At 42.2% G+C, this 12,132-nt stretch overlaps 1 protein-coding gene across 1 annotated transcript; it reads right to left on the bottom strand.

Moving 5' to 3' along the window:
• Positions 1 to 1,705: 1,705 nt before the first annotated feature.
• Positions 1,706 to 8,066, bottom strand: YWHAB (tyrosine 3-monooxygenase/tryptophan 5-monooxygenase activation protein, beta). Its single transcript, XM_010022929.1, has 5 exons — positions 7,769 to 8,066; positions 6,665 to 6,788; positions 5,489 to 5,652; positions 4,081 to 4,176; positions 1,706 to 3,586 (listed from the first exon to the last, which is right to left on the bottom strand). The coding sequence occupies exons 1-5, from the start codon at positions 8,060 to 8,062 to the stop codon at positions 3,530 to 3,532; spliced, it is 735 nt and encodes a 244-aa protein (XP_010021231.1). The 5' UTR covers positions 8,063 to 8,066; the 3' UTR covers positions 1,706 to 3,529.
• Between the last annotated feature and the right edge of the window lie 4,066 nt (positions 8,067 to 12,132).

The raw sequence follows: 12,132 nt of genomic DNA, 5'->3' as shown, positions 1-12,132 counted from the left end.
GGCGCCCCGGGGGCTGGGTCCGTTCGGTTCGGGTTGCGGTGTCCCCGACGTAGCCCCCCGGCCCCGGCTCCTCGTTCTGCAAATGGCCGCTGGGGCCGCCTGCGCTTCTCGTGTCGTTCCGCACACACGGAAGGGCGCTGGTGCTGCGTTTTGCCCCTGAACACTGACCGCAGTTGCGGGTGCGTGTCCCACCCACCCGCGTTGGGGAAATCACCTGCAGGTTCTGGGGGGCAATTCTCTGAAGTTAAGAAATCCAGCAGGAACCGGCAAGATACCAGCAGCTCGGTATAAAGCCATCATCACTGGGCTTTATGCATTCCCAAACTCCACAGGTCTTGGCAGTCCTGGGGTAATAGCTGGACTTTATGGTCTTAAAGGTCTTTTCCAACCTAGTTGATTCTGTGATTCTATGAAGCCCCCTCCACATCTTTCGGGGACCCACAGGATCTGGAACCCACCCTCTGCCATCACTTTATGTCTGGATGACATGAGTGTTGCATGGTCGCCTTCATCCACTGAGATCACACCCCAGCTGTGCTGCACACGTAAAAACGTGGTGATTTGTCATTAAACAGCTTGCTGAGATGACGAGGCCCATGGCAGGCAGGGCAGTGCCACCAGCAGCTCCCCCAGCACAACTCTGTTTATAGGGCTGTGCTGGGCCCGTGTCACCAGCACCTCCATGTTTCAGCCAGGCTTGTTCCTCGGCCACACACCCTCTGCTTCTTCACTTTGAAGTGAGGAAGTGAGTGCAGCAGGATGGGTGTCTCATGTTGACTTCAGCTGAAAGGGGCTGCTGGATACCATGAAAAAAGGCAATTCATCTGCCACCATGGAGTCCTGGCACGCTGCTCAGGAAACACACCAGCCTGCTCCAGGCAGCACACACCATGCATCCAAACACGTGTTTGTTTGTTTGATCCCAGTGTGGTTGCTTAGCTCGACCTCCCCCTGTACTCTGTGAAGGGTCAGCAGCAGCACCATGAGGAGCAGCCTTTCCTTCCGAAAAGCCTTCTGGTGGTTTCCTACACCGAGCTGCCTCACCCAGAGGTCAGACGAGCATCGGTGCCAGGAATGAGGAGCCGCAGCAGCAGCAATTGCATCAGTTAAACCTGTGGAGCATAGCTGGGCTCCCACTGGCACTGGAGTGCCCTTTCCCAGGAAGACAGAATTACTTCAGAAATACAACTATCTCAGCTTTGCAGAGTTGAGGATGAGCAAAGATCCCCAACTGCTGATCAGTCTCCTAGACTGGCAATTTCCCCCAAAAGAGACATAAAGATGGGAGATGTTCATGGAGGCCCCATGAACAGGAGCAGCTTAGCGGGACTTGAGATTTTTCTTCTCAGAGCTGACAATGTCATCAGCACAAGTCAGACTGGGAATTAGCAAACACTATAAAATCATTTAAGAGTAGGTACATCCATACAGGGAGAAGACAATGACAAAGCAGCAGTAATTAGATACGATGAGAGGGATGACCATGTCAAGCCATGGCACAGGACAGATGAGTGCTCAGTCAGCAGCCAGTTAGATTCTGGCCTAACACTGTGTGTGGGGAAGTCTCTCCACAAAGGACTGAGTAATTAAGCATTTGGAAACCACAAATCAGCTCACACGATCCAAGCACTGAGCTTTTAAGTGGTGATTTTCCTACCACGGGGTTTTTGCCACCAGTTCAGCAAAGAAAACAGACACAAACAACTGATAAAATTTTTATTATTCACTTTTGAATTCTTTTACACTTTTCCTGATTATTTCGTGTAAGGTGAAACTAGAACTGTTTAAAAGACATACACAAATCTAGTACATCAATAACCAGGTATTTCTTTTTGCTATACTATTCTCACAACCACGTGTGTGCTAGGCAATATAACCGTCACAGAAGCAAACTTTAGGCAGAATACTGGTCAGTAAAAACAAAGCGAAAAGAGCTACCAGATATACAGACAGGCTCGGTTCCACATTCACTACTGCATTTATCAAGCGCCAAGTATTAACTGCACAATTTGTTCAGCTAGTAGAGGGGAGTTTTAAAATCAGTGCATGAAATTCTCTTCAGCAGACGGATGGATAGACAAACAGATGGAGCCTATACCTAAGTGGAATGTGAAGGGAGGGGGATGATACCGCGAGACTGATGGGTGACTATCCCTCATCTTTTCCACTGCATTATTCACGCAACTCTTATTAGGTTTTCTGTAATGGGACATGTTTGAAACGTAACTAGGTGAGGAGGTTTGGAGCTCAATTACAAGTTACAAGCGTCACAAATGTGTAGGTCTGCATTCCAGTATGATAAATGGGAGATCCTGAATATTTGAGCCAGATCCTGGTACTACCAAAAAATAGCAGACGAGAGCTGAAGACTGCAACAGTCCTGGCAGCTCTCTAACATCCAAGAAAGAAACCTGTCCTTGAGCAGGTCTCACCCACCATCCTGACATCACCCATAATCAAAGAAAGGATGACGCATATGTGGGAGTCCAAAACTGCTTTAATGGAGTTTTAACACGTGAGAGGGTTGAGGATGAACAGTCCAGTGGGAGAAAAATTGCTATAAAGGGAACTGAAAGGTGCTCAGTGGATTACTTCAGAAGTTCTCAGGATAAATTCAAAATGGGAATACCATGGAGATTTTGATTCACCTAAGAGTAAATTAATGCAAAAGTGGCAGATCACTTCATGGTATCATCCAAACTAATAAGGCCATTCAAAAAATTGAATCTTCTCCTATTGCAAGTCCATGGTAGTGAACCAAGAATTCTCACTACTGAAGACTATCTAAGCTGTAATTAGGTACGTTATTGCTGTGGGAAGGGGCTGAGTCATGCATGTTGTATGAGCATGAAAGCACTTTTAGAAGTCAAATCCCAGTTATCTGCCAGTGTAAAGAGTTTGGAAATCAAGCTGCTAACTCCCCTGTTACCCTCCTCCCCAAAACAAACCCCATCCCCAGAAAGACAGGATGGACAAAGTGAGCTTTTGACTGGAAGCGGTGCCTCAGACTTGGTTACAAGTGTCTACAGAGTGTGCCTGTTAAACTAACCCATAGCAGTGTTACTAACTGGAATGCCATATACTGGATTGTTTTCCTTCCATGCCCCAGTGTCACAATAGAATCTCTATAACTTTCTGTACAACTTTACAACAGAATTGTACTTCGACTATTTTGGTGCCAAATTTAAGCTCGCCGGAGTTTCCATAATTGATGTCTACTTTTCTACCAATAGGAGTTTTGTAAAGTCAATTGCAATCACAAACCCCATAATCACAGTGTTCAGTTAAAAATATAAACACGGTAATCATAACTGGAAATGTTCCTAATAGGAAAGTTCGGAATGCCATTGTAATAACCGACCTCCGCTTGAAGTACACAAAACACCAACCAACTGGTTTTACCCCACAGACAGTTTTTGCTACGTTGAGGTTGTGAAAGTCGATGTACTATTCTTTTTGCTTGTCGCACAAAGGGATATATGTGTAGGATACAGGGTGACATTGAACATATAGTGAAGCGTGACAGCCATTAGTTCTCTCCCTCCCCAGCATCCCCTTCATCTCCCTGGTTTTCCGATGTCCATAGCTGCAAGAAAATACAAAGACATGTTCATTCTCAAAGCATGCAGTTAATTACATCTGTCAGGAAAGGGAAAAGAGCACGATTAGCAGTAACTCTGCAATTTTCTCAGCTAAGAGCAATACAGAACTCAACAGTTAAAGCTAAAGAATAATGAACTAGAAATGAATAGAGGATAACAAACAAAAAGGCAGCAGAAGTTTGCAAGCTCAACGTAAAGCTGGCTGTTGAGAAGAGACAAACCCACTTTGTGGTACAAAACAAAAATAATAAAAATCTGAGTTTGTTACAGTGGTTAACAAGTGATTTCTGGTTTAGACAAGCAAGTTAACAGGTCTGGTTACAAAAAGCAGTGCAGTTAACACAAGCAGTTAATGCCTCAGAAAAGGCTTTTAATGGCACAGAACTATGTAAGTTGTCTGATGTTGAGTCACACTTAGAGTCCAGCAGCCTAAGGAAGTTACAGTGCACAATGGAGTGGTTTGCCCCAAGATACTTACAGTGAGGTTGTCCCTAAGCAGCTGCATGATCAGCGTGCTGTCTTTGTAAGACTCTTCATTCAGCGTGTCCAGCTCTGCTATTGCTTCATCAAACGCCTACAAATACGCAACACAGCTCTTTCACACTCTGCTCTGGGATTTGCTTCTGCTTACACACAGCTTACACATTTGCCACATCACTATTCAAATTCTCTGACAAAACCTCCCAGTATATTTCTTTTCCACCAACAGAAAAAAATGTAAACCAAAGTGAGCGTCAGATCACTAGACAACCCAGTGGGAAAACAGAAGTCTTCAGGGTCCAGGCTAAAGCCCAGAACAACTTTTACTACCATGCCAACACGAAGTACTGAAGAGGCAAGTGCACTCTCTGCCACACTGAAGAATGATTCATGCAGTTTGAAGTCAGCTTTAAGAACAACATTTCAAAGCAATACTTTCGTTAAAAAAGAAGGTCTCGCCGGTTTAAATTGGCAGTAAAAGACAAAGGTACCATTAGGTTGACATATACTGTACATGAGTAAGCAGGCAAGAAAAGGGAAGACAAGGGGGTTTTGATGGTGGGATGGAAGGTTTTGGATTTCTTTTCAAAACAGCACAGGAAATCAGGTATGTTCCACTAGAGATTAATAAAGCCATTCCTCCCATTGATCTGCTACACGTGAAAGGCCACGCTGCAGGCCTGAGAGCCAAGAGCCATGAGTAAGTGTTATTTCTTCAATCAGGTTTCAAACCAATGTAAGCACATTAACTAAAAAAGCAGGAACAGCAGCAGCATTTTACATGGCAAAACATCACTCCTTGTTACATGGTATTATCCAAGCACATATTAAGAACATAAAGATTCACCTAATGCTGTATTATTCAAGTTACTACCAGATAATTCTCACAGCTGCAAAAAGCTCCATTTAGAAGGCTCTAATCCTATTTTAGGGAGAAGGCCAAAAAAAAGAATGACTAGTTATTTATTTGGCACAACCCATCACACAGTCTTTTTGGTCTCTGGAGACAGAGGCGCAGATACACATGGACTTTTAGGGCTACAACTGTAGTCACAAAGATGGCTTTTCATGTCTTTGCTAAGTGTTCAAACTTAAATATTTCACTTTAGAAGCGCTAAATGAATCCAAGTGTGTTGAAATGTGATACAAGCACATCTTAAGAGAATTACAGACTTAAGAGGCATTTTGTCTTCCCTTTCACTGGATCGATTGCGCTAGCCAATCAGCTTTACTTGAAGCTAAGCTGGTGTAACTAACTTACCTGAAAACATGCATGACAATAAAAATTCCAGCATTTTTAAGGAATTTGGTATGAAAAAGCGTAATAACCTATAAAAGGGCTACTGTAACCATGTAATTATCTCCTTAGTCTTCAAAAAAATAGGCAATACGAAGAGTCTGCTTACCGTCTTTGCCAGATTACAGGCCTTTTCAGGAGAATTTAGGATCTCATAGTAGAAGACAGAGAAATTTAGAGCCAAACCAAGTCGAATGGGGTGTGTTGGCTGCATCTCTTTCTTGCTAATTTCAAATGCCTCCTGGTAAGCTTGCTGAGAGTTTGCTACTGTTGCTGCAAGAAGTAATCACAATCATATTAATGAACAATACATCATGGACTTCATGATGGACGCTATTAGAGTCTTGGTCCAGACTACTGTGCCACCAAAAATTCATACAATTTCATATGCACAGATACACATATATGAAGCATCTTTCAGTGCTTTTAGATGTAAGAGCCTACCACTGGCTGAACTATTAAGGCAGAAATAGTTCAATCTTTTAATAGATACTTAAAATGGAACTTATTCAAAATGAATTCCAACCAACCTGAATGCACAGAAGTTCTATCCAAATCAAAGTATACTGTGATTAAACACTTGCTTTAAGTCTAGCTGAGGAAGTATTATTTCTGAATAATAAATCCAGATAAAATCATGAGGGAAGAGGCATCTGAACTACCTATTTAAACTGGAGGAAACATTTAACACCTGGGTTATGAACTTTATATTTCAGTTTGGCGTTTCAGAGGAAAGACAACAGTCCCTTCCTGGGTAACAATCCTTACCAATGGGTAACAACAGGCTCTAGAAGGGCATTCAAACTGAGTTTGCAAGACAAACTACAAGAGACACCAGGAATTCAGGCAGAGTTCAGCATTACTTCACCACTTCAAGATTAATTGGCTTTGGACCCAGTAACCCAGTATCCTGTATTTGCATGCGTAAGCTTGCAAACAGTGAAAAGTTGAGAGCTAAATTCATAGTTTAAACAAGAGATGAGAGAAAGTGCTTTCCATGAGAAAAAAACCCCACATTCTCCAGGAATTTTACACTGACAAATACACTTGAGAATCAGTCACTGAGGTTAGGGGCTGCGAACAGAACTTGACAGGTTTGATGAATGTCTATTAATTGCAGTGAAGTCTTTCTCTAAAAGTGACTTTCATTGCACATGTCTTCAACACTACAGAGCAGCAGCAAAAAGAAATAAATCCTTCATGTTATGGGGAAAACAATACAAGTATTTTTTATACTTTATTCTGCTTGGCCCCCAGCAGAATGAGATATTTCAGCTCTACTTACTTTGCTTATTGTCCCCAGATGCCACCTCTGAGAGGTATCTGTAGTAATCGCCTTTCATTTTCAAATAGAAGACCTTGCTTTCTGGCTGCGTGGCATTGACAATAAGGTACTTATCCAGGAGTTCCTGAGAAAGGAAACATCACTTTTTTTTTCTTTCCCAAGTCATAAAAATAATGTCTGAAACAGCCTTTGTTACAATGGTAAGCACAAACTGTTACGTTTTAACAATGACTGATACATACTCATGCGCTAATCACTTTGCCTACTGTTGTCTAAACTCAGAACAAAAGAAGAATTACTGGTAACCTAATCCCTGGAAAGCAGAAAACTTGCTATGTTGAGGCTATCCACAATTTGCTCCTGCAGAACCTAATGCCTTAAGACTGCAAATATCTTCATTGAAGCATACTGATGCAAACCCATGTCCACAACCAAGCTAATGAAAGGCAGCGGCTTGACACTACCACAGGTCAGGTCACTTTTGCTGCCACAAATGTGAATTCTATACAGAGCAGTAAAATTATCCACAAAAAACCCAATTTACTTGCAAGTCCAGCTGAAAAGCTGAACTGTGGCATGGTCAGCACATGTGCATTCAGAAATATGGAGACCGACAGTACTGACAGCAACTGCTCCTGACTGATGTTTAGCAAACTGAACAGCAGTGAAAAGAATCCCTGTTGTCTAAGCGAAAGAAATAGCAAAACCAGTCTGGGGAAGAAGTACACACCTTCTCCATCCCAAAGAGTACTGAACAAGCCTCAGGATGTCAGCTTTTAAGAATTGAAATGGTAGGCAGGACTCATGCCAGCACCCCAGATCTCAAATTTCTTTTCCTGGTGATCCCTAGCCAGCATCCAGGGGCCTTCAACACTTCTAGTTTGCTTTTTTTCTATTAAACTAAAACAAACGTTCTGTTATAACAAATTCCCTAAGAAACAAACTAGATGACATAGAAGCTAGAATCGTACCCAAGCTTCAGGCTATGCAAAGTAATTCCCTTGCTAAGGTGCTGCAGTATCTCCAGCACTAGTAAGATTCCTTAAGCCTCTCTGAAGAATGCTGCAGTACCAACTACTGTTATTTTTGCTGTTGGATTATTACCAGAACATCATTGCAGATATCCTGCAATTCAGCCTCAATTTTCTCACGATATTCTCTTCCCATCTGCTGTTTCTTCTCGTTCCTCTCTGTTTTCTGTTCAATGCTGGAAATGACACGCCAGGATGAGCGACGGGCACCAACCACGTTCTTGTAGGCAACTGAGAGTAGATTCCTTTCTTCATTGGACAGTTCATGTCCTTGCTCAGTGACAGCCTTCATAGCAGCAGCCATGTCATCGTAACGCTCAGCCTGTTCAGCCAGTTTGGCTTTCTGTACCAACTCACTTTTATCCATGGCTCTCCTGTAATCAGTGGGGAATACAAATAAGAGAAAAGTCTCTCTGATTGTCTGCACTGTGGAAGTTCATGCTGAAGGATGAAGCAGAACTCACCGTCACCAAATACTGGGAAATTATCAACTCTAAAGGGTTTCTTTTTAAGAATGGACCTGACCTTTTGCCAAATATGTATAATTTCTACGTTTGTAAATGACTAATCACAATCCTGAAAATATGTGAGCATTATTCTTCAAAACGCAGCAAAATTCGTATTAGCATTAAGCACAGCACAGCAATATGTTCCCTGTGTAAACGTCTCTCCTTTCCTATACTGGCCACACTCAGCTTGGGAGACACTGCATGTTCTAACCCAGAAACCACCAGATACGGCTGTGTGTTGACTTTTTGTTTGGTTGGTTTTCCCTCCACTATTACACAACAGCAACTCCTCAGGAGCATTGAAGCCCTGGACAGCTCCTCCTCACACTGAAGATTCCTGCACACTACAGAAGATGTTTCTGTGGGTTTTAAATAAACCATATTCAGTAAAGGTGTAGTTGTTGGCAACTATGGGAAGTACATTTATACTGTTCCACCAGAAAACTGGTTTTTAATACATGCATCAACGTATATACAATGGATTATTCTACACAACAAGGGTGGCTGCAGTCTCAGGTTTTCAAAACCTTTTAAATAACACTGACATTCCCAAAAAGCAAACGGGACATGGCCCACATGATGGTCACTACTGCAAAACTAATTGCTTACATGGAAACAACTTGTTTATAATTTCTGATAAGGCAGTTTAGCAACTGAAGCCAAGAAAAACACATCACATGACTACAAGGCCCCTGGAGAGCTTAAGCAATGAAAAATGAAGTTAGTAAGGAACATGCCAGTGAGGCAGCCTCAGTGTTACTTACTTCTACAAGACAATGCTAACATATAGTTAACTAAGCCATTGAGCTTCCAACCTTATACTCAACCACCTAGGGCCAGGTTCACAGGAGAACTTAAACAAGTTTCTTTGCCTTTATCAAAGTAAGTGGACCTCAACACCTCACAAACTCCCAGATGCCCCAAATTCATCTGTAGAGTTTCTTCAGGTGTGTAGGTTCACTTCTGGACAGACCCAGAACTGTCATCCTTATCAGTACTGAGCAATAATGTTCCTCTCCTACTCCCTAAATCCAAAGCAGGACACTTAATGTCCAGGTAAGGAGTTTTCAGGCTGAGACCTAGCAGCCTAAAACCAACTTCTAAAAGAACAATAAAAAGGAAACAAGAACAGCACGTTTATAATTGCTTTTCATAGACTTCTGTTCATTAGACAAACATCTACAGCCCTTTTAGAAAGAACCAACAGGCTGAAAGTGATTGCTGCAGCCTTTTCCCTGGCTCTCTCCTCTGCAGATCCCAGTCTGACAAGTCCCTGATGGAGAACGTCTCGCACACGCTGCTCTGCTTGTATTTTAATCCAAGTATCACCTACCACACTACTACACAAGGGAAACCAGTTCCCTACCCCAAATCCTGAACCAGGACAATGAGCTGTAGCCCCAAATTCCCATCGTGTGCATCAGCAGTTTCAGAGTTCCCTACTGCCAAGGATGGAGTCCTAACCACACAATTATTTTGAGATGAGCATATTCAATCCCTCCAGATGGAGATACTCCACTTCAGCAAAAAAGAAAAAATCACCCAAGATATAAAATCATTGTTATTTACATGAAAGCTCTTGAAGTAAACCCAGCAACCAAATGTCCTACCTGCTGTATGTTTTCAAGTCACACTCACTCCTGCTTGCATTTGATCCTCTGTAGACCCAGCCTAATGCATCCATCCATGTAAAACACTCAAGTAAGGACATGCAATACTAAACCCAGCCTCCTAGAAAGAGACCTCTTGCAGACTTCTAAGCAAAACTGGGCTGTAGGTTAGCTCCATTTCAAATGCTACATTTAAACTAGTGGATTCTGGCACCTATTTAAAGGCGACACACAGGCTTCAGATCAAAGCCCCTGACAAGACAGACTGACTGTTGGTAGCAGTCTGACAAGGTCTTGTAAGGCATGATTAATTTGGCTCTTTCTTCCCCAAGAGGCTTTTACCATGGGGATGTGTTGTATTATCATTGGCTTCTGCAGAATTATCAAAGGAATTATCAAAGGATGGGAAGAGGTAAGTGGAATTTGTGATGTGCATCTTTTCCCCTGCTCTGAAGGATATCATAGTACCAACATACAACAAGCCTCAGGAAATCATCAGACCATTTACCATTGAGAGAACCATCCCACTTTTCACTGTGGAGTCTATTGAACCTCATAAACATTCCCTTATCTCAGCACTAAACCCAGACTATGTGCTTAATGCAGGCAGTAATTTGTGAGTGGCATTTCTTTACCCTCTCTCTAAAATCTGAACATGAGCAAAGTACACCTGAAGAATGCTTTTTACATTACAAGAGCCAGCTTTAAGTAACAGGACATTTAAACAAAACAGTTTCGGAGCAGTTCTTGTTTCCTCACAGTCTGCACAGCTTCTACAAGCATTTCTATTGCAGCCGTCTTATCTTTTCCTCTTCTTACGGAATGTGATTACTATGTAGGAAAAGCCCGCTTGTGGAAGTCCAGAGGCAAGTAACTCCAACAAAGTTCACATTTTGCCTACAAAAGGTCAGTTTTATCTTTGATCTACGCTTTGCCAATAGTGGTCTGATTCCTTGACAAGTCATCCGTGTAGAATTCCGTTTACAAACACTACAGTTTAGTTTAGAATGGTGCAGTTTGTTTTATCAAGCTCATTGACATATTTATCTTTACATGCAAGTCAGTTCAGGACAGTCAATGGGTTCATATAAGGACACATGAAAGAAATCACAGAGGGAACTGCAAGGGCAGAAAGACCTAGTGGATAAAAGGAGATCCAGAAACCAGTTCAACATATCAATTATAAAGGCAAAATAGCAGCACAAAGCGTTAGAATGTTGTTTCTCATCAAACAACTTTCTTCAGTAATCTAATTTATGCACATCTTAGATGTAACTCAAGTCAATTACTGAAGATTGAGTTCCTCAGAACTTCACTGGCTTCATTTTGACATAAAAATTCAGTATGCAGGGGCTTGAACTGTTTAGTTAATCTTAATACCTGCACTTTTAGGAGGTTTGCTATGAAACACAAAGGATTATTCAACAACATGGATTTAACAGAAGTTAAATGCAGTAAGAAAATAACCGTCCACACCAAAATATCTGCAATTGACAGTAAGCCTGCCATGATTTCATCCACAGGGTGCTGCATAAAGGAACACTTAAAATCCTGATTTGATTCTCCATTGCTTACCTTGTTAGAAGCTTGGAGAGAGCTTTGCAGAGCTATGCTGGCTTGAGCTCCAAAAGAGGGAAGTGTTTGCCAGAAGGAAAAAAGATACAAGGAGAGGAGTGATGTTTGAAAAGGCAAAGAAGCAACTATCAGTTATAACTGGTCCCTCCCACAGAGGAGATGAAAGCCATACTCTAACAATGGATCAGTGTGCCACAGTCTGAAACAAGCAAAGCCTAGAGCTAAAAATACTCCTAGGCCACAAACAGAAGCCATCTAACAAAGGTTACCTGCAGCTAGGAGCAAAACACACAGAGGTGATGAACAGAAGGCCAACAGGAATGATCTATTCTAGCACTAAGGAAGCCATGCCATGTTGGCAAGGGGAAAAGAGGGAAGATGGAAAAAGAAGCAGACACGTGCAGACCACAGCCATGGAGGAGTCCTGGCAATTGCCCATTCTAAGCAGAAGATTCTCATATTAGATGCATTAATACATTTCAAATTCTTAAGACACTGTCTTCTTAAGAATCTGTCAAACCACAAATGAGTAGCCCTTCAAAAGGAGGTGGCTGGACCCTAGTTACAATAAGGAACACCAATCACTAGTAGTCACAGCTGACAGCTGCAGCTGCCAGAAATTTGTATCACCCTAAATCCCCACACTCAAAATGTGATTTTTTTTAAATTATCTTTTTTTTTCTCTGCCTCCCATGCAACCTAAGAGTTCTTTCAATCTCTCTTACAAATGCTGAATAGCATGT

This window comes from Nestor notabilis, unplaced genomic scaffold (assembly GCF_000696875.1).
Source record: "Nestor notabilis isolate BGI_N333 unplaced genomic scaffold, ASM69687v1 Scaffold30869, whole genome shotgun sequence".
In the NCBI taxonomy this organism is placed as follows: Eukaryota; Metazoa; Chordata; class Aves; order Psittaciformes; family Psittacidae; genus Nestor; species Nestor notabilis.
This window is presented reverse-complemented; position numbering and strand designations above follow the sequence as displayed.